The sequence below is a fragment of the Scedosporium apiospermum genome, assembly GCF_000732125.1.
Source record: "Scedosporium apiospermum strain IHEM 14462 chromosome Unknown SEQ_SAPIO_0022, whole genome shotgun sequence".
Taxonomy (NCBI): domain Eukaryota; kingdom Fungi; phylum Ascomycota; class Sordariomycetes; order Microascales; family Microascaceae; genus Scedosporium; species Scedosporium apiospermum.
The window spans coordinates 779508-802024 of record NW_015971723.1 but is presented as its reverse complement, the minus strand read 5'-3'; the positions used below and the strand labels follow the sequence as shown (position 1 = coordinate 802024).

The 22517-nt window shown below is 51.4% G+C and overlaps 3 protein-coding genes and 1 pseudogene across 3 annotated transcripts; 1 reads left to right on the top strand and 3 right to left on the bottom strand.

Moving 5' to 3' along the window:
• Positions 1-1213: 1213 nt before the first annotated feature.
• SAPIO_CDS0512 lies at positions 1214-2980 on the bottom strand (annotated as a pseudogene; the record flags this gene model as incomplete).
• A 9325-nt stretch (positions 2981-12305) lies between these two features.
• Positions 12306-14524, bottom strand: SAPIO_CDS0511 (uncharacterized protein; the record flags this gene model as incomplete). The annotated part of the gene is made up of 4 exons (XM_016783273.1): positions 12306-13030; positions 13096-13156; positions 13277-13292; positions 14259-14524. The coding sequence occupies 4 exons, from the start codon at positions 14522-14524 to the stop codon at positions 12306-12308; spliced, it is 1068 nt and encodes a 355-aa protein (XP_016646473.1).
• Positions 14525-14542: 18 nt separating this feature from the next.
• On the bottom strand, positions 14543-15338 carry SAPIO_CDS0510 (uncharacterized protein; the record flags this gene model as incomplete). The annotated part of the gene is made up of 2 exons (XM_016783272.1): positions 14543-15140; positions 15199-15338. 2 exons carry the CDS (start codon positions 15336-15338, stop codon positions 14543-14545), a joined length of 738 nt encoding a protein of 245 aa, XP_016646472.1.
• Positions 15339-19785: 4447 nt separating this feature from the next.
• SAPIO_CDS0509 (Uncharacterized protein) lies at positions 19786-21770 on the top strand (the record flags this gene model as incomplete). The annotated part of the gene is made up of 2 exons (XM_016783271.1): positions 19786-19920; positions 20172-21770. 2 exons carry the CDS (start codon positions 19786-19788, stop codon positions 21768-21770), a joined length of 1734 nt encoding a protein of 577 aa, XP_016646471.1.
• Between the last annotated feature and the right edge of the window lie 747 nt (positions 21771-22517).

Sequence of the window (22517 nt, the reverse complement as noted above, 5' to 3'; positions counted from 1 at the left end):
GAGAACATACAGATAAGACGGTATGAGAGAGGTAGCTACCGGAGGTTCCCTATCCATAGTACAAGCGCCAACACACTCTTTCTCTTTCTGATCTAGCCGTCGCTTCAACTACCCAAGATACATCGGCTCTAACAATAACGGTACGAATCTACAAACAAGCAAATCACTAGACAATCGCAACTTCACAAGCAAGCAAGTCAAGAGAAAAAGGTTTCAGAGCCATAGCAAAAGAATGCAAAAGTTTCGTATAGATTCAAAAAGAAAGAGTCCGAAAGAACCAAGAGAGAAACCACGAAGCAAAAAGGAAAGGATTCAAGAAATTTGAAACCCCTTTAAAACCGAATTCCCTCAAATTCTCCATCCTCTCTCCCCGAGCCAACACGCTTCCTCTTTCTTTCAAAAGAAACAAAAACTGTAGTCCAAGAAATAAACAGGGCTTGGAAATAATGCTCTGTTTCCCGTGTTCCCTCGACTGTTGGGCGAGGTCTCATTCCCCCCTTTGTTCGGAATCCCAATGCTGTTGTGGGAATTTCCTACATCTCCAAATGATTTCATTCATTTCAATATCTCATCCCGAAAAAAGAAATGTGCCCGTTTGCGTAAGTAAAGTTGCCCAAAAACCGTTCCACACCTTGAATATCCCAATGAGTTTGTTCGAGTTATAATGCTAGCCCTTGAAATAAAATAGAAAAGAAACGACCCAATATACCCTGCCAATAAGCTAGGGTTACTATAAAGTGGGAAGAAAAAGAAAAAGAACTCCTTCCATGATGAGTACAAGTGGAAAAATAAGAGAAACAGAAAAAGGCAGAAAACAGCAAACAAAAAATCAAAATCACCAGACACCGGAATATGAGAATCCCCCGTATCCCTTATCATTTCCAAATATACCTTGATGTAGTTTAAGATAAGTTTGTATGCCAAAAGAATGAAGCATCGTCATATTGTTAGTTTCCGTTATAAGATGGCCGTCATTCACATAAAAAGAACATGAAATAGAAGAAAAAATGAATGAGAAAAGAAACGAAAGGCAGGGCAAGATGCAGATGATGCTGGTAGAAAATAAGAGATAAAACACAAGCTGGGAAAAAAAAAAAAACAACACGAAATATACACGCAACACACGTTTCGGTCTGCGCGGGATTCGGATGGCTGGGAGAGGGAGGTTCTTCCACGGAACAGGTCGAGGTCGAGTACGGGCAAACTGGTAGCATCAGAAACCAGTGCCCACCTCCGAGGGGAATCCGCTGAAACGACTCCAGGCGACATCCTCGTTCGTGAACTCTTTCCTCGTCTTGACCTTGTGGTACATGGGGGGATAAGGCTCGACATGTCGGACACCCGACGATGCACTGTTGACATAGTACACCTTGCTTCCCCTTCCAGGTGAGTCCCGGTACGAGGAAGACTCACGCCCGAGGCTCCGGCCGCTGTCGGATCCGTACGGCTTGTTATTCTTGTACGGAATGCCGATGGCTTCGGATCCCGAGTCTCGTCGGGTGCTGTTCCTATGCTTTCGCTGCATATAGGTATGTCGCTCCTCATCCTCATCCTCTTCTTCGCTGACCTCCACCATGCGTTGGGGTTGTTGCCTAGATCGGCTTCGACCACGCGGATCGACTGGGTCACCGGCATACGTGTACGCCCTGCTCATGGCCGGGATGGCCATCGGCTGGTGCATGCCCATGCCCTCGTGGAACGTCCTCGACTTGGGAATTCCACGAGGAGGTGACTCGGCAATGACCACACGAGGTGAGGTTGACAAGATAATTGGCGGGTCTTCCTCTCGGATGCTCGAGACTGACTGCTTGCGGATGAATGGGCGGTCTCGGGATCGAGGAGAGTCATACGATCCCCGACGAGACGGAGGAGCGCGGGAACGGTGGACGACATCCTCTTCCTCATCATCGTCGTCGTCATCGTCATCTTCTGTGGGACGTGGCGGCGGTGCGAAGGGTGGGCTCCGGGCTGGAGGGGGTGTCGGCACCGATGGAGGAGAGTGACGGAAGGTGCCGTCGAACGTCGCCGCCCTCTCGAGGTTTGGTGCGAAAGACCGAGCCTTGATGTATTGAGACGCCAAATCCAGCTTCTCATCCATCTTCTCGTCTACCTTGGGAGTCGACTCGCGCTCACGGTGCTTGCGGCCGCTCGACTTCTTCTTCTCCGAGGATCTGACTTCTTCGTCATCATACTCCTCCACATACGTGCTACCACGCTGCTGCCGCTTCTCCTTTTCTTGACGCCTCTTCTCGGTCTTGCGACCTTCCTTTTCGCTTGGGCGTCGCTCACGCTCACGCTCGCGTTCCCGTTCCCGTTCGCGATCTCGTTCTCGCTCTCGCTCCCGTTCACGTTCACGTTCACGTTCACGCTCCCGCTCACGCTCGCGTTCGCGCTCCTTCTCACGGTCCTCCTTCATCTCTTCCCTCTCTTTCCTCCTGCGAGGTCGGTCCCGCTCCTTATCCTCATCCCTCTCCTTTTCCCTTTCCTTGCGGGCACTGCCGGGGGTCTTTTCGTAGCTAGGCGTACGCCTAGCAGTCCGGCCAGTACCCTTTTCTGTAAAAATGTAGTCATCCGAGGGGGAAGCCGAGTATTGGGTATACAGCTTCGTAGAAGGCTTCGGCGGCGACTGGGCAAATGGCGAAGATCTGGGCGGCTCGGCAGTTCGTATGCTCACGTTGTACGTCTTAGGTGTGCGAGGAGATGACGTGTTCGGCATAGCCTTGCCCATCTCCTTTCGGAGTTCCATCAGCTTTACCTGGTCATCGTACTTGGTCCGTTCCTTGTCGTCTGAGAGAAGCTCATACGCTTGCTGCAACTTTTGGAATTCCTCAAGTTTCTTCTCCTTGAGGGAGGGGTCTTGCACCTTGTCGGGGTGGCATGTGAGGACGAGTTTCCGGTACGCAGTGCGAATCTCGGGAATCTGTGCCGTTTTCGACACACCCAAAGTCTTGTATGGATCAGGAGGTAACGGGGGGGGCATGATGGTTATGTCGAATGCAGGTCAAAGTCTTGCGGGGGGAAAGCCGGCTTGAAGGGATTGACGTTAGGAAAGCCAGCAAGGGGTGTCGGCGATGGAGAAGACGAGGTGGTTGAAATAACGATTTCACAAGAGTGATACTAAATAATAGTACACGATCAGGGGAAACCAAGGGGCGTGATAAAGATGGTTGGTTGGTTGGTCGGTTACCGGCGCCAAGGGGGGGAGGCAAAAAATTGTCGGGAGGCGAAAATGAGAATGCTAATGGTGCAAGTGTGTCGTTCTTCGTCGTTGCTCTACGCAGCCCTTCACACTTTGGCGAGGGATCGAATGGCTGCGAAGGTAATGGAAATTGGGATGCAACGAGAAGAATCGAAGTTTGAGGCTATGCCGGAGCAAGAGCCGAAACAATCGTGAAAATGAAACACGAAAGGGAAGAGAAGGGAAGGGAAACCCTCAAAAAAATACACGGCTGGATCCGGTTGCAGCGAGGAACTGGGGATTATGAACGATCAGGACCGAAAACTGAGAAACTGAATAATGCAAAATAAGCAGAGTGTGTCGCTGAGGCTCCAGGCTGGGCAACTATTAGTACAACAAGACTAAGCTTGACAGAGGACTACCGAAGAAGAGGTTGGAACAAGTGATGTGTTTCCAGATTCTTGCACCCATTGAAGGGGAAGGACTTGGTTTGAGAGGAGAAATGGACTGAGTGTTTATGTTTCCTTGGGAAAGATATAGATCCAGTGGGATGGACATGAGGTCACAGAAGGATAGCAGTTGAGAGAGCGGGAGGGAGGGTCAAGTAGAAGTAGTAGTTGCTCGAGAAGTAAGGAGGGTGGGTGGTTTGGTGCTCGGGACTGGACAACAGCGGGCAACTGGGACACCTGGTCTCTCTGACTTGTGTGCGGAGTCGAGGCTTCTGTGTTGTTTGGGGGTTGACGAATGGGGGTCGCTGGCTCTGTGAGGACTGGATTCTGGCTCTTGGTGGGTGCTTGTGCTAGTGAGTGAGTGGGTCCAGGCCAGTCAGGGAATGACAGGGGACTGCGAGTGGACGAAGGAGGGGTCGATGATGCATCAAGGTGGTGTGCTTGGCCAGACGAGCATGGCCAGTGTCCTGTGGAGGGCCGGGGGGGGGGGGGGGGGGGGGGGGGGGGGGGGGGGTAAGAGAGGAGAGAGACTGAAAGAGGGGGCAAGACATTAAGCGGGGCGGGTAGTGATGGGAGATGGAAATCTGGGCTTGCATGCAAGGTGGTTCCGATTCTTCGTGAAAGGGAGGGGAGGGGCAAGGGTCACCTCCCAGCTCCCGCGTAGAGATGTGTAAACGTGGATATGCATACCTGAGCAATGGTATTAAAAAGAAGTCGAGGCAAAAGTAATAAGTCGAGGTTAAATGTGTAGGATATCGATTCGTCGAGTCTGAGGCTATGGTTCCAAGTCGAGGCGAGAACGGCTTCTGTGTCTCGATATGGTTATTGGGCGTCACAGGTGGTTTTCGCTCAGGCTCGCTTCTAGCAATGAACCAATGAATAGGATTTTGGTAGAGAGAAAAGCTGAATTTGCGTATCCTGTCTATCAGGCGAATTGTTGCAGAAGTGTTCGATGCGGATGTATCGAGCAGAACGGTCAATTTGCGTGTTGGAAGCTCAAGGAGAACTGTAAATAGATGGTCCAAATTGATCTCAGGGCTCGTTTTCCTTCAAGTCGACTTCAAGTTTCCGGGTTCACGAAACACCCCAAGAAAAAGAAAGACCGTCAAAAGTAGGGATCGATCGTTTAAGGAGCGAGAATCCCGTCGGCGAGGGAGGGGCTGATTTGCTGTAAAGGTCGGGACGAAGCGAGGCGAAACGCTCCGATCAAGAATAATCAGTTGTCGAAAGCAACGGGTTAAAACGAGGGAAGGCAGCACACGTTAGTCTGATCGACAAACTTGTGCTGTTTGTTCCCTTTGGATATTGTTGTAAGAGTATCGCGATAATAGTAATTCTCGTGGCACAGAGGGCCAGAGCGTAGAGAAGAAAGACCAAAAGGGAAGACCGAAGAAACCTCAAGGGGAGATGTGCGTGGTTTATCTCGTTCGAGGAGACCAGACAACGGGCCCTCCAATGGGGCTGGTCCGCTGAAAGTCAGTCGACGCACTGCGAGATGTGATGGCTGACAGCACCTTGTCCGAATGGGGATGACGAACCTGCAGCGTACGATGGCAGAGGCTCACTCATAGGTCGGCTCTCCCTGAATGGGCGGTGCAAGTGTGGTCTAGGTATTTACGGGGCTCGGCGATACCTCTGGATGGGGGGCGAGAGGGGCGGAGGGACGGATATTGGAGGGAGCATGGCCTGGCTGGGCAGCCCAAGCACAAATTGGTAATGCCCCGTACGGAGTACAGGATAGATGAGATCAAGTAATTATGAGCCATCCAAAGTCATGAATTAGATCTTAACGAGAGCAAACAGCTTTAAGAGGTCGACCATGTTGGTTTCTCGCTCGTCCTACAGTTAATAGTCAGTTCTTCGTTACGATGAAAAAAAGCCAGGCTTGGACAAACTGTGCTGAGATGCTGACGTAGTGAATACAATTGGAAATAGACCAGCCGGGCCAGGCCAAGCTGTACAATGCGGATACGGGATTCTCACCCAGTATCGTTTCGTCGTTAGGCGAACCCACTATGGTCTCTTCCCTTCTCTTCTCTTTTCTTTTTTTGCCTGTATCGTGTCATGACCCCAGATCGATCTCACGAAGAAATACCCTTTTTAGGTCAGAAGACACGGATACCCTTTTGTGGGAGAGAGCGAATGATTGGCTTGTTTGTCAAGGACAACTGGAACGGTTACTAGATCTGGCGAGGTAATGGCGGTGAGTGCCGAAACGAATTCATAGACCTCTCTTACGTTGCTGTACTTCGGACTTGTAGATATGGTCTCCATGGAGACTCGGGAGGCCCACGAAAAGCCAGCGCCGTACTATGTAGATCTTGGAAATCCGGCACAAACAAATGCACACTAGAGATATTTTGCTCGGTGGTTACAGAAGTCTAAGAAGACGCGCTTCGTGATCTCAATTCGGCAAGAAAAAGAGCCCATCATGGACCCTTGTGTCTGGAAGGAACCACCATGTCATGGAGAGTACAAAGTACACATGAAATCGGGGTTGGGATGTATCCCACGCAGTCTCGTAGGTGATAGTGTACATCAGGTACCCGAGACAGGCCCCTCCCCTCACCCTAACCCAACAATCCGATTCCGATCAAGGCCAGAATATCAGCTGAAGGACGGACATTGATCAAGCATTCAATGGATCCAACATTTCAAAAGATATTCCACAATCTAGTCACGGGCTTGGAAGCCAGGGGGAGCATCTAACGAGCTTCTGTTTCCATTCGACCATTGCATCCCCAACTCGTCCTCACAGTGCCACCTGACCAATGCCGAGCATGTCCCAGTCCTGTTGTCTCGATTCACACCGTTTTGAACCCCACATTTTGAAAGGAGCCCCTGCACTTTCCCCAAGGTCAAACAAGACAGCGATGAGCTTCCAAGGTCAGGGTCTGGTTGGGGAAGTCGCAGCCGCTCGACACAGTTCCATGAAGCATGTGGGAGAGGAGTATTGAGGGATTTGTCCGTACTTCTTTCCAGAAGATGATGAATAGCTTTTCGTAATCCGCGGGACGAATATGATATTATTCTCTCAAGCAGAACCAAACTTGTCTCCCCCGCGTCCGACTGCTCGAGGTCGATCAGACCAAGACGGGTGTCTGGCATAGGTACTTCACAAAAACTGCCTCGGAAGTAGTAAGGTACAATTATTCATGGGATAAAGAAGTAGCATTCTCGCATTATTAGCCTGAAGTGTACCGATATACTAGTATACGTAGACCAACAGACCCCTGGTATGTTGTACATCTTGCTTGCTTCTATCCCCCGATGCAATTGTACTGCAATTACCTGTGTACCTTGCTCCATCTCCATGCTCCTGACTAGTATTATCCAACTTCAGTCTTTCTTCAACCCACGCGGACACGACCCATCAATCTATTCTAACTCCTCTCGTCCAGAGTACTACCCCATAAAGTAAATAGACAGCATAAACAATCAAAGCCCTGTTCCTGGCCCAATACATGTCGGCCCTGCGGAAGGTCGCAGCGTCCTCCATGCAAGTCTTGACTCCTGCCCACCCATTTCTTCGCTATATTTCAATTGCGAGGATGCGAGGATTGGGGCTCCCCCAAGAGAAAGGTTGCATGTCTGTCCAACGACTGACCATCAGCGCACCACGACAGGGGCCGCTGGTGGCCGACAACGCAGGGCTGCAGTGGGTTTTTGGGTGTCAACACGCACCTCCAAAGAAAGCTCTCCTCCGTGCCTCCGAATGCAGCTCAACCCGCTAGGCCAAGGCCAATGGACTGCCAATTCGCCCTGGAAAGGGGACGTGTATCATTATCGGATGCCACTCGTGATAGTTGTTCCCTTTTTGCGAGACGTGCATGGCGCCCCCTCCGCCGAACTCGCCCGCCCCGCTTCCTCAGGGCCAGTCAAGACCCTCCACCACCTCAGATTGATTGTCTGTTTCTCCGAAATCGTGGACCAGTATTGTGACCTGAATGAGCCAGTCAGATCGACAGCGTTGTGCTCTTCTCTTCCCCTTTCAAGAGGTATCGGTTGTGAGCCAACCGCCGGCTGGGTGAACAACCTGTGCCTGAGGCCCTAAGTCCGTCTACCGACTTCAAAATCATCTGTATCACCTGAGCGAAAGACGTTGTCCAATGACCCCAAGTTCGCCTCTCTCCCCCCCACGCTAGGTCTACCTGGGCGCTACCTTAATCCAGCGTCTCAATGACCGCTCCATACACTAGCATGAAGGACCTACAGTTTACCTACCCGGCAATGCTAAAACAGCACCCGTCCAGGAATGCTAACAGGCCAGCAAGCCCCATTCTTTTTTGGAGCCTTCTGTAGTCCGGAGCGGGTACGACTCGACGAGCAGGCTCGGGAGGCGATACAATGCAGATTAGGAATAGCCATTCAGGAATGCGAAGCCTGATCTATCGATATTCTTCACACTTTGGACTCAATGGCCTCACCATTGAAACTCACTAGTGACATCGCTTGACCACAAGAGTAGCAATCGACGCTAAAAGCGCTCGAAAAAAAGGTCACTAGCGCCTGTCACTATCACCCCGAGCCCCTTTCAGAGTTCTTCTTTTTCCTTCTATGGAAAGCGCCCTTCGCGGTGATGGTCGACGGTGATTCGCTTAAGGTAGTACGTCACTGACATGCGGAGCGGAGCCCACTCTGGGTCGAAGAACAATGGTAGTGCACGAAGTGCGAAGTACGTACCTCTTACTCGTCCCCTTCTCAGGGAAAGAGCGGCGCAGAGACGAAGGGAGGGGCAATACGACTTGAATCGATTCGCTGTGCGATACACACACAGGTACAGTTGGGGACGCAAGGTAGACGAATCACAGGCTGGATATAGCCAAGGAACCAGTAGGATCCCGCGGAAAGCTCAGCCACGCCATGCGGGATGAGACTCGTTCCCTCCACACTCTTGCACATCTTCAGATGGTATTGGAAGCTGCCGATCAGGAAACGGCACTGTACTTGTGAATCTTGAGACTGACCTCCTCTTTCAAAGTACCTGCAAATAACACTACGAAGTAATAATAATACCATATTACGAAGTACGAAGTCAATCCCATAAGGTTCACTGTGTGTAATGAATATCTGCACTGTTTTGGAGGCTCTTAGGCTCGGGACTGAAGATTCATCGAGAAGGAAGTAAGACATGGGTCAAAAGATCGTGGGAAACGGATGGGTTCCAGTTCGAACAAGCGAGTGGTACGCCAATCAACTTTCGTACATACCCCCACCTCTTATCCATCCGTTCTATCGCCAAGTCGAAAGTGCTCCTCCAGAGTGTACAAGCTTGATGGTGGGCAGCATGGAATTCCTGCGAAAGAACACGACAGAGAAGGTAAGCAGGGCGCTTCGAGATCCAGGGCAAGCCATGTGCCTTGCAACCAACGCACATTTGTGCTCGCCCTTCAAGGAAGAGGTGAGATCTGACTGGCATCCTGTTGGTGTTATACAGCAGGAACCTTTTCCCACGCGGTAAGACTGGGCGGTACGCCTCATACATTCCTTCCGCCTTGACACGGCTGGGGTTTCTTTTTTTTACGAAGCAATAACCCAGCTTCATTTGCATTAATTCCTTCTGCTCTCCAGCGAATTGCTCGGGACGAGTCGATGGTCCATGAGGCGAACGCCGGGCTGAGCGTGGCGGTGGACTCAGCATTCGTCAGGTCTTACAAGCCCAATTACGAAGATACGTAACGTCGGTTCAGCCAGATCAAGCCACTCTATTCTAGTTGCCACTAGACAGTTCCACATCTAGACGACAAAAGTGTGGCTCCCTGCGGAAGACGTCAGATCGAAAGGTACTAGGAGTTTAGCTCGGTCATACTGTTTTGGAAGTTCTGTTCATGAAGCTCCAAGGGGAGGGAGAAAATAATGGAATTCCAAACCCCTCGAATTGAGTTTCCCGAAATAACCATAGACACCGGCGCTAATCCCTCTCGGAACCCAGGGTCCATCAATGGTTTCCTTCCTACCCCGCGAACGGAGGCTTCTGTCACAGCTTGATTGCTCGGACGTCCCGCAGGACCCTGAGATTCACTCGCCCCCCTTCTGAATAGGTGCCGCCGTTAGTCAAATCACTCGACGCTATCACGCACAAACCGACCTTGCAGCTCGTCTTTCTTTCCTTTCACATCGCGCCTGGTGTCTGGATTTGCAAAAGCTGATTGGCACGGGGTATTCGACTACGACATTCTGATAACCCATTCGGCTTTTCCAACCGTGGAAATAGATTACAAAGTATACTTGCTGGCTATTCAGGTGCCACTGTACGCGCACGCGGGGTACAGAGGGACTTTGGGCATCCGTCTCCACCTTTCGAAACCGTTAGCCATTACGAAAGGGACTCGGGACAAACGAAAGGGAAACATTGAAAATTAGTTAGCGTGTATGAATGACTTGTGAGTGGGCATCTAGGGAACCAACAAGCGTGGGGGATGCCCTGTGCCTCGGCTACTCTGTTAAAGCATGGGGGCAAAGTCATTTGATGTTTATGCTACGACCTGCTTGTATGCGTACGGAGTACGAAGTAAATACTGTGAACTCGAATCATAGACGGGTAGTGGTGGTGTAAGGCGATTTTTTTGGCGAAGCCCATCTGCCCAGGTATAGATGACTTCTTACTGGGGATATGACATGCCCACTGGGAACAAGGACCCTCAGGTGAGGCGTCGGCGAGTTCCTTCTCGAGCTGATCACTATGACGAAGTTGAAGTACCCCAGCCTCCGTGTCTCAGCCGCTGTCTCTCCGATGACGATATCCTAGCCCCCAGCCGGCGGTACGCGGGGCCTCGTATGTGCGAGCTCTGTAATTGCATGACTGCTTATTCCAGCTTCAATGCCCCCCTCGAGCATGAAGGAAAGCCGGGCACTAGTCAGGGACCCTGGTTTGTCTCGGTTGACTCGTGGCGATGTTTCTGCAAGATGGGCCACCAAGCCCAGCCCATCCGGTACATTGTACCTTTTTCCCAGCCCTCACGGACCCCAGGGGATCTACACATGTCGTGAATTTTAACAGAGCGGATAGGTCGCGGGAACTGCGGCAGCGGTGGGACTTGGACTTGGACTCGGGCCAGGGTTCCTGTCCGGCTGATCCTCAATCCGCTTTTTACCCGCAACGCAGTGGGCAGTACGAAGTACGAAGTATTATGGGGACTGTTTACGGGGGATCCTGAGGATTTCAGGAGCTGGTGGCAGCGCAAGATACTGCCTTAGCTAGCACCGTCGTAGCGCTCGGTTTATGTGATGGAGCGGGCTTGGGAGGCGCCACTTGAATTTGAGGTCTCGGCTATTTCGCTATTCTCCACGCAGCAGATTCCACCACGAGGGAGGAGGAAGAGCCTCCCCTTTCCCCTCTTTCAGAGGCATCGCCTGCACCTCGCGTGATAAGAGTGTGATAAACTATTTCGGATGGGGGGTCTGGCGCTTGGCCTGGTAGTCCTGAATGGTAACATTTGTGAAAAGAGCATTTGCAGGAAACCTCTGCTCCCACTCACCCAAGCAACTGCGGAAGAACTCCTAATGCCGTTTCCTGCCCTCTTTTTGCCTCCCACTCGCCCAAACCTACATCTTGATTGGATGTCAAGACAAGTCGCAACACCCAGAGAGACCGATCAATCGTCATCCGGGCTGTCAGCTGGTGCCACCAGTCGTCGAAGATGGGTAAAAAACACCACCTGACCGCCGTCAAGCGAACCTTCCCCCCAGTAAATCTGTTTGGGGGTGTGAGCCGCTTTCGGGCTTGTCCGCTGATCATCCCATGCATCGAAACTTGGCAATGGGGTGACTGGAAAGGGTGGGAGGCACCTCAAGAGAAGTGCGCCCAGCCCAGAGTAAGCAAAAAAGAAGGAAACTGGCGAGAGAGCTCTGGCGGATTTAGTTTATCACCGTACTTCGTACATCGGTGGTTGGGCAGAATGGGGGAAGCTATCGAATAGCAAATGCCGGGTCCCAAGGCATTTTCTCGAACAGGTATTGGAGCAGAGGCACCTTACCCCCATTTTCCTCGGATGGTGTGTAGCCTTCTGATTCGCAGGTAATTCCTCGCGTTCGTCAATGCATTTCTGGGGCAAGGGAACCAGCAGCAAACGATTTTCTGGGGAAATGCGTCGTCAGCGTCCCGGGTGCCTCATGACTGGATCCCAAGAAACCTCCCGAGCTGCTTATCGATAGATTGAATGTGCTGGTCGTATAGAAATTTGGAATTTCCTTTTCTTCAAGCTGCGCCAAGGGATAGCTTTCGTGCTGAGTTCCAATGCTCTAATTCGGTCTCGCTTCTCGGCTGTACCTAGAGCTATGGGTGCGATGTAAGGCTTGATGGCACGCATTCGGGTACGAGACTGGTTGGAGCTGGAGCTCACGAGACTTGATCTTGCGCTGGAGGAGTATCGACTTGGAAGACGCCACTTGTAAAATTGAAACGTGTAGAACGTTGGGTTCTAAATTCCCAGCTGGGAGCACAGAGCTTAGCTGTTTCTCTCTCCGTCGGACCCGTGGTCCCGTTGCGGCCCCGTTGCTCCGGGTCCAGCTTGATGGCAATGTGGGCATGTGTCTAAACATCTAGACGTGGCGCCTTTTGCTCGGGAAGCTTCCCTGGCGAGAACACATTTACAGATTTCGGGTTCGCATACTCTTGTCTTAATCAGTAACCGCCGAACAGAATTCATGCCCCCATGCCCAAGGAGTCGGGTCCTCCATCACGTCCATACAGGGAGCTCCAAATCCACCACAATAGGTTTACTCATCTTCCTGTGCCCCTTCCGCTGAAAATAACTCTCCGTCATGATCGCCGCATTAACAACACATGTCCCCTCCCGACCACGACCACGTTGCTCCGACCCTAATCCTTTCACCAAGTCCACGAGACTGTTCTTCTTCCCCTCGGGCGCGGGATCGATCCACTTCTCCGTAGACAGCTCCTCACCTTCCTCGTGGCCCCAGGATACGTATTCGGCCCCTCGTCCGAAGTGGACGTGGCCGCAGACGGCCAGTCGGGGCCGGACACGCCAGAGGGCTCGGCGGAGGGATTCGCAGCCGAACGGGACTGGGTTTCCGTTGTTGGGGACCGTGTCTAAGTGGTGGCGGGGTGGCGTGTGAGTTACCACGATGTCTATGTTGGCGGGTATGGCGTCCCATAAGGTAGGTGTGGCGGGATCTTCGGAGGGAGGATACGTGAAGGCGGAGAAGTCGATGATGTCGGGACCACGTTTCGGGCTGGAGGGGGATCCGAAGACGGTGAAGGTTGTGAGGGGGCCGGTGGGCGAAGTGAGCTTGATTGTGGCGGATGTGTGGCTAAGATAGGTTATGGACGGGGAGGAGGTTAAGAGGGAGAGGCATTTGGGGCTGGATTCGATCAAGCTTGGTGGATATGATGCCTTGATGTTGTTGTAGTACGGTTCATCGAGGGTGATTTCATGGTTTCCTGGGGGGAGAGGTTAGGGATTGAGCTCGAGAACTAGGATGATGAAAATAGGTGATAGGAGATACCTGCTATAACTATCTTGCATTCAAAGTCTGCTTTCTCTAGCCATGCTACCGCTTTGGAGAGCTTACACGAGGACAGTCAGTTCTCATTCTCTCCAACAAGAACGGCCCTGCCTCAAGGCCCAGGACCAAGAGAGAAGCAGGCCGCACGATGATGAGGCATGCCGTTGATACTCAAGCTTACCTCGTCATAGCTTCCCCTATTCGTCAGATCTCCAGCATGGATGAGAACATCACCTTTCGGAAGCGCGACATTGGCATTGTGAGTGTCCGAGATGCACACGAAGCGAGTCCGGCGTGTAGCAGGACTTGTCTGTTCCATCCTCCCACGATCTGAACTGGCCGTATCCCTCTTGCTTCCTTGCTTTCAGTCGTGGCCAGATTGTCATAGATACACTCGTTTTGCAAAAAACACCGTCGTGACGCGACAGACGAGATGTGAGAACCTATCAAATATAATCGCAGAACAATTCCTCACATATATCTAGTTGAATTGGAGGAAATAGAGAAGGAGGAGAAGAAAAAGGCGGCGATGATATTTGACTTGCGATGGAGGTAGGAATCGGCGCAATTGCTTCCGTCCCTTGACTCATATTGCCATTTGATAGAATGGTCCTAGCTTGAGGAAGACAACACAGGGACTCTAGGCAACAGGGGAATTAAGCTCAATTAGCTTTGTTTGCCTCGAGCGAATATCTATTTACAGTTTCGCAATTATTCAAGGGACACGAAAGGGAGAAGCTGAAGACGTGGGGTGGGATGGAAGGATTCGAAGTTAAAATCCAACAAATATTCAGCGCCGGGAGACATACACCAACATCATAATGTAAGAAAGGACGAGGAACACTACGGATTTTATGAAAATCATCTTTGACTTTTGGTTGTAAACGACGAAAAATGTGCGCAATGATGCCTCCGCGAAAGGGGTATCTACCGCATAAAAAGAGAGAAGAAAATCAATCTCGAAATCAACTTTTTGCGAAAAAAAAAAAAAAAAAAAAAAAAAAAAAAAAAAGATCATCGCCTTCGAAATCAATCAATCCACACCATTCGGCATCGTCGAATCGAGAAACAATTTAGTGGGTATACGTCTAGAAAGCCTCGTTGCTCTCTCTTCAACCACGAAAGATCGTGGAGTATATCATCGTCCCCCGGAGCATCCTTACACAAGGTTAGGATCATCGAGGCGGTGGCAGAGCACATCAAAGAATCGCTTAATTCCACAGAACGGAATGTCATCGAGAATACGCGACTTCTGATCCAGGAACTCAAAAGCCCATCTATAGAGTTCAGAGAGCGCCATTCCGTTCAGGATAGGATCACCAAGCTCCGCCTTTTTGGCCATCTTGAGTTCCATCCACTGGTCCTTGTTGAGCTCACCGGGGTATTCATTTACCTCCCAGTTAATGATTTCAGACATGATGATGAGCATGGACCAAATGTCGAAGTACTAGAGCTTGGCGGCGGCGCTGAACTTGGGGTGCTGGTAGATACCGGGAAGGTCGGCCCGACCCCAGTCAAGAAGCAACGGCTTGTCGAGATCCAGGCCGTGAATAGGCCTCTCGGCCGGATTGGTGACCCGCGAACGAAGGAACACGAAGCTGCTGGTGCGCAGCGCGAGATGCTTGTTGCGGAAGTGGACGTGGAGAGACCGAACTTGATTGACGACAAGCTTGGCCAGTTTGCGGCGGTCATTGGCGCAGGGCTTGGTGATTTGTTGGATTACATCGCGAAGGTTGGTCGGGACGTAGTTCAAGTCGTATATGAGCGCGGCGCGTGGGCCATCGGTAAGGAAATAGCCCAAAAGGCGAAGAGTGCGCACCTCGTCCGGGCGCTGGCAGATTCGGTTGGTCGCGAGTTCGGTGCGCGACTGCGTGAGGGAGATGATGAGTCCCTCGGGGACGGAAGGAATCCACTCGAACACGACCGGAATCTCTGTATCGTCTGAGCGTTTATGGCGGCCTAATGTGCGGCCCGCAGAGTCCGCTGCATTAGGCATGTGGGATTCCCCTTCGATTGGGCCCAGCATTGGGTAGTACGCGTTGAGGCTAGGATGGCACGTTAGTTAGGGGCACTAAAAGGGAGGGAAATGGTGGCTAGAGTTACTGTTTCAACCAGAGAAGACGGCGCATCGCTTCGGGAGGTAATTTTCTAAACGGTGGTCGATGTCGAGGCTCGGGGATGAAACGCTGAGCAGGACTTTTCGAAGTCATGGACAGTTTGGATGGTCCATATGCCAGTTTCATAGTCCTGGTTGAGTTTGGAGAAAGGAGAAAGGAGAAATTGATAGCTGGGCAAAGAAAGGAAGGTCCAGGGAGCAAAGAGGAATGGCAGGTAAGAACAGGATGGCATCGTTGAAGCCAGGTGAGCTCTCGATGAGTTATTATGTCTAGTTTGGGGAGTCGAGGAAGGCTAGTTTGTAAGTTGGGGTGATGTTGAGACTAAGTTAGCAAGAAGCACATGCTTCTCCAAGATGCTCATCGGACGGATCATTATTGAACAAGTGGTTGATACATGGAAAGTGGACATATTATCCCTATGTGAACAGAGTCAAAGAAGTATGTTGAGATGTAAGGCATGGCTTCATCTAAGTGCTGTCTAGTGTGATGGGTTGTTGAAGCTGTTATGAGTGAAGATGCTCTGAGCAGCATAGGGGTACAAAGAGAAGCCAGTATGAAATAAAACAAGCCACAAGACAATAGGCCACTGTTCACAGTTCGCTTTGTTCATTTGCTTGACGACGTGTGTTTATCGGGAGTCTCGAAGAGTCTGAATTCCTGACGACGTTCTTGAATACGGCGTTCATATTGGTGTGGGATGGACTCCACGAGATATGGCATCTTATTGCGCTGTTTCATGCGTGCTGTATCTCTCCAAGTTCAACATCTGGCCACGTTGTAGTCATCTCCCATCTGTGTGCTTCTTTGTCGTTGGACTGGGAGCTAAGATGGGTTAGTGCGTATAACCTTTTGTTCTCTCATGGTTGATCCTTGATGTTGAGAAGCGCGCGGCAAAAATAGACTTTGGGGGCGTTTTGATGCCGCTCCCACCCCCACATCGGCTCTAGCTTCTTTAAACGTTTCGATATTTCATGGCCACGTCTGCTTGATGGTTGTTAGCGGGTTGACTCTCAGGTAAGAGTACCTCAACCAGCTGCTACGTTGTGCAGTTTAGATGAAATAAATCACCTTGGGGTTAGAGGTGGAGGCGGGATGTTAGGAAAGCCGGCACAGCACCGGCTCTCTTCACCCGTCTCAGCGCTGGGTGGCATCCCATCCCTTCGCTCTTAATCAGTTGTGCCATTCAATATCGAGGGCCGACCGCACCTCATGGAGGATTCGATTCAATGTTCAGGCCAGGACGACGCACAACCAATGCCAACATGATACTCTTGCGTCGTCCAATTGACAGCACTTGCTGGGCAACGGCGTCGAGCTTCAAGATTTGGACAGGCGAGGAGACGGGATGGGATCCGATGTCATCCATGATCCATGTAGTCGGGAGTGGAGCCATGACGGTATTGGCATTGGCTTAAACGGCGGCTGTTATAATAGCGCCTCTTATAGCAGGCGGCTCTTGACTGACCAACCTCTTGCGTTATCCCCTTGGGCCCTTATCCAGGAGAAGGAGAGGTGAGGCGGGGTAAAATAGATTGGCCCGCAAAGGAGGGCAGTCCGTGAGAAAGGGTCCGGGAATACGAGCCGGAGCTGTCTCTTTGCGATGATAGGGCGGAATGGCATTGTCGATGGGAGATTGATTCCTTGGGTCACTCGAACCGGGAAACTTTCCAAACGAAAGCCCAGAGGAGTACCAAGTAAGACCGAAGCTGTCAATGTTCCTGCACAGTGTGATGGAGAAAGCCTCGCCACTCGACCAGGGGCTCCTTCCAAACGATGACCCTCCCACCGTCGTTTCCCATTGCGCTGGATCCGGTAATATCACAAAAAAAGAGGTGCTATTTTTTGAGAGTGGTGGGGTAATTAGACGAAATACTATGACGGAGTAATTACTCGCTGATAACATTAGTCGACACGTACGAAGCATTCGCATAATGGCGTCGCAGTGGGTTAAGTGGGCGAGATGACAAGTTGTGACCACCGTTGTCAGTTGAGGGGTGCAGACCCTAGTACAATTCCCCGATGCAACTGCCATTGTGACCTTGAACCCTGGCATAGGCACATCAGGCTTATCCCTTCCCGGCCACAGGAAACATCAAGCAATTACAGCAAAATGACCAGTCCACACAAAGTATGTTTCGAAGATCCCAACAGAAGGCACGAAGCAGCCAGAAATTTCCAATTTCAGGGGACTCGGGATGCTCCTTCCACAGGATGAACGGATTTCCCTGCATCGCATGGAAGGGGCTGCCGACACTCCATTTTGACACCTCGATACAAAGTACCTCGGAGGGTGGTACTTCGCACTGTAATGGTACCAAAGATTGGACGGGTGTTGCCTTCCCCCTTTTTTCCTCCTTGACCACAGGTACGTCACTACGTACTTGGGGATCGTCAGGAAAACCACTTGAATGGGAATTGCGGTGTTCATAGCAGGACGACCTTCTGCTGTATTGATGTCGACAAAGTATTTGGGGGGGTTTGAAGGCTTCTCGCTGCTCCAAGGAGCTGTCACCAGAGGGACCGTTGGCGAGAGATGTATGGTCCGCATTGAGATTGAGTGAATCAAACATGGCTCAGCCTTCGAGCCATATGGGCCCGGCCCCACGGTAACGGAGAAAAAAGAAAGACACTATGATTGCGAAGAAGCAAATGTGTTGTGGTCGGCAGGAACTTGCATAGAGATTAGAGATGTTGAAGAATCTGGACTTCACATGGGGCTATCCTAAGTGGAACCGAGTTGAAAATCTCGAGTCGGGTGAGCAGACGAAAAAGCCAATGTTATTTGAGAATAGGGTGTTTCTACCCTGGTTGGTTCCTTGGTGGTATCAATACACAGGTAAATGAACATTAAACGAGCTCATTCGGGGTCCCAGCCTAGTCCGGCTGGTGTCAACTGATGTCTCTGATTTGCCTGTGAGATTCGTCATTCGAGAGACGGAGATCATGGATCAAGATGACGATGGAGAAGTTCGTAGCTGCGCTTATGTATGACACTTTATACCGCTTCTCCATCGATTGATGTTGAGATCATTTTGGCCAGTGTTGATCCTTGGGTCCCTGGGACAAACGCATGATTTGGTGTTGTTCGGCAGCCGGAAGCGCAGCGGAGTACAGTAGTGTTATTGTTCAACTGCACATCAAGGCTGCACAGCGATCTGGGGATGTAACTCTGAAACACTGGGAGGGTATTGGCGAATACACTTCGTATACTTCGTACACTACAAGTACATACAATCCTGTCGTGTTGAATGAGCTGTTCCTCAAAGTCAATGTACGACTGGTTATTCCAGGGAGTCCGATATTCGAGATTTCTTCAATGTTCACATCTAATAATACAAAATTGAGGCAATACGAACATATAGGTACAGAATTCACAAGTTGCAAGCATTAAAGTGCTAAATTGAAGTATCCTCGTTCCAGAGGATACAATCAATTGTACACTGACTCTGTCTTATCGGAATGGATCGATGGATCAATGTACGTACACTGACTACACTACTTCGTACTTCGCACGTACAAAGTATTATTATTGATTGATGCGAGGTCTTACAACACCCCACTGCCAAAGTCCAGTCCCATTTGTTGGTGTGTCCTGTTCCGCCAGGGGATTCGACGCCTAGGAAGACTTGGGGGACCTGGGGGACCTGAGCACTGTCCAACCAACCCCCTCAAAAACATCTGCTCAATCCCGATCAATCTGATCGTGCCTTGGTACTTCGGTCTCCCGCTGTGTTTTCCCTGCTTCGCGCCTTCCACTCACTGCCCAGTCACTTTATGTGCTGTCTTCCTTCCAATCCGCCTTCCGCCGACCTGGCAATTTAGATTTCTTTCCCATCGCGACTCAATCGAGAAGTTGGGGGTGAAAACATCCGAATCGCAGCACGAACCCCAACAAGATTGTATTCCGAGGAAAATAAGCTTTCTTGAAACGAGCACCGCCGAAATCTTCCACGATCGTTACACGCCCATTGTATTCTCATCATCCCGTTCGACCTCCGCCATCTTGCATTTTGCCTTTTTGCTGCGGTGGTCTCACTTCCCCTTAGCCCCAAATCCAGCTCTCCGCTCATTTGTTCCACTTGTTCCACTCGTTATTGGCCTCATCGATCTCTTCGCGGTGAATGGAGTCTCTTTAAACTAAGGAAAACAGAGCCTGGCTTAGGGTTTCTCCCTTTCCTGGGGACGATCTTCTTCTCTTCTTTTTCTTCCGTCTGCTCTCCAATCCACAATCCACGCGCCCCCCTGATTAATTTCAAGAGCGATACGAACCATCTCATACCCCGAATCCACTCCGATAATTCAACTCCTCATCATTCAACCACCAAGCAAGTGGTTGCCCCGACTGCGAATGCTAGAGGTAACCTCCTCTGACGTGTAGCTATTCCTCGCCTTCAATTCCGGTCCGCTGTCGGTTTCCGATTATTTTATTCTCGATTTTGTGTGACTATAGCGAAGCGACTCGGGTAGCAACCATTTAGGCGGGAGGAGGCGATCATCTATCCCGCGCTCTCAGGGGGGACGACACCTCCTGACCGGCCGCGAAAACGCACGAACGGACAGCTACGAAAGTAAAATGGCGGCCATTTCAGCGACGCGCACCCACACGACAGCAACAACGACGAGCACAACGACAAGCACACTAACGCCACCAAGCAGCAGTCAAGAGGACCGTCCTTGGGGAGAACACCCGAGCCCTCAGCGTACAGAGGTAAGAAATGGCCTAATATTACATGCCTCACAAGTTGCTTCGCGGAAACCGTGGCCGCTAGCACTACCTGCAGTCCCATTCATTTTATCCTGTTGTTTCTGCTTCTACCCCTTGTTTCTCTTATTTTCCCCCGCTCCTGCCCCCAACAGCCCTGAGCAGCGGCAGAAAAACGGGATTCCAGGGGTTTCTACAGACAAAGCTGCCGAAAACACGATTCCTGAATACACTGACACTTTTGTTTGTCCGTGCAGGTGCTTGTGCAAGACAAGAAACAGCCGTTGGTGGCTAATGACACCGCAAACGGCGGCCATGCCCTCCCATCTCATCATGCACCATCCGACGACCACACTACCCATATGACCAACGGCGATTCCCATCCTCGAAAACCCACGGCGAACGGTAGTGTGCACGCCGCAAAGACCAACCATCGACCACAGGACCTCGGCAATCGCACCTCTCCTCCGTATGGCTCTGGATCCGAGCCCGTGAAAATGAACGGTACAGCCCACCACGATCACCATACCGAACACACCACTTCTCGCCGCAATGTGAGCTCTTCAGCCCTCGACAAACGGATCCCGGCGGAGGGGGATGGAAGCGACGAAGACTCGAAATGGATTCATCGGGACAAGCTGGCCCTGATAGAGAGCCAGGAACTCCAAGCCGCCGGTATTATTCTCCCAAGACAGCGAATGCCTAGCAGAGTGAGACGAGACCATCGACCTCACGAGCCAGCCGCGGGTCCCGGCCGCGCCTCGGACGCATCCCTGACAGACCGGCCTGTTGTAACTCGATCTAGAGCGAACTCTTCGGCGGATCATCATCCGAAGCCGGCAGACATCGAAATCCCCAGCTGGGACTTGAGATTGCCCGAGGAGATCGTTGCCGAAGCGAACAAGGGGTTCGCAACTCCGACCGGTCTGTCCAAGGGAGGCACACGCATTCCGGTAGCGAGAGTGAGCCCGGCCCCAATCCCTCTCGACTACCTCGAGCGTGAATCGCCGAGCTCTCGAAAGCCTGCTGCGGATGGTCCCGTGAAAGATGGTGGTGATAGCATATCCTACCCCAAGCCGCGATCTAGGAGTGTCAGTGCTAGTGCTAGTGTGAAGCTCGCCGCCGACACGACCCCACCATCGACGGCACAAGGAAAGCGATCAGCAACGGACGGATCACCAAAGAAGGCTGCCAATCCTGGTGGAGCTACTCGTAGGCCGTCTGCGCGCGGGCCATCTGCTAGCGGGAGGCCGAAAACCCGATCCAGCTCCAACAAAGATTCCACCAGCAGCGCCGGCACGCGGCCATCCACGAGATCGGGAGACCTTAGTGTGGCCTCATCGAAGCAGCCTGAAGGGGACCCGCCATGGTTGGTATCCGCTTATCAGCCCGACCCTCGGCTGCCACCTGACCAGCAGCTCCTCCCTACTGTAGCCCGACGACTGCAACAAGAGAAGTGGGAAAAGGAGGGCAAATTCGGCAATGTCTATGACAAGGAGTTCAGGCCTCTCACCGAGGATGGGTTCTTGCAACCACCGGAGAAGCGAGAACCGGACCCCAAGCCCGAAGCGCCGGAACCCGAACCCGAATCCCAACGTTCCAACGAGTGGCCTTTGAGGGGCGAAGCTGGTCGCAGCCAGACGCCAAAGCTTATCAGCTCCTATTCCACAATGCCCAAGATTATCGACGTGCCTCCCCAGCTCAGCCCCCTTCCGAGCCCCAGGACTCCTGGGATGCCACCGCAACACCAGCCTCTCTCCCCTAAGGACATCACCCAGGCTCCCGAACAGCAGAAACAACACCAGGAGAAGGAAAAGGAGAGCAAAGAGGGCTGCGGATGCTGCGTCGTCATGTAGCTGGATCGCTCTTTCAGTCGAGCGGTGTTCAATATTTGGTCTGTTTTCGGTCCGGGGGAGCCTTCTACCACTTACATATGCGTTCCGTCTATTTTCTGTTCGATTAATGGCCTGGTTGTCGATTTACGCACTTACATACATACCCCTTGCGGTCCTTCAATGTTCCGCTTTTGTCCGCCTCTCATTCTCGGAACGCATTTTTTTCAACACGGAGCATAGTCTCATTAATGATGTCATGACCCTGTTTGGTTTTTCTCGATTTTCTTCTCAAGCCTGTCTCCATATCCGCTTCGTCCCGTCGAGTGGCCCTCCTCCAAAGCTATCTCCTCTCTTGCCGAGGCATCGAGGCTGACTTGCCGTTCTCGATTAGTTCGTCCCTGGTGGCGTTGAATTTGTTCTTTTCGTTTCTTGCGGTGCTCTTTTCCCCCTACCTTCTTTTGCGTCTACGGTTTGACTTCGAAAAACCTCCAAAAGTACCAGGCAAGCCCTTCTGTGAGACCCTCGCGTTCCGCTCCCTTCCCTGTTCATTAGTTTTGTTCTGTCTTGTCATTATACCATGACTGTCTTTTTTTCTTTCTTTCTTTCTTTTTTTTTTTTTTTTTTTTTTTTTTTTTTTTTGGCCAGTTACTTGTTCTTTCTTGCCTTGGGGGACCGTACGTGGATGAATCTCACTAAACATTCCTTTTTCTTCTCCTTCTTTTTTTTTTGTCCATTCCCTTCAAGAGAAAAAGGAATCGAGTCTCTGCT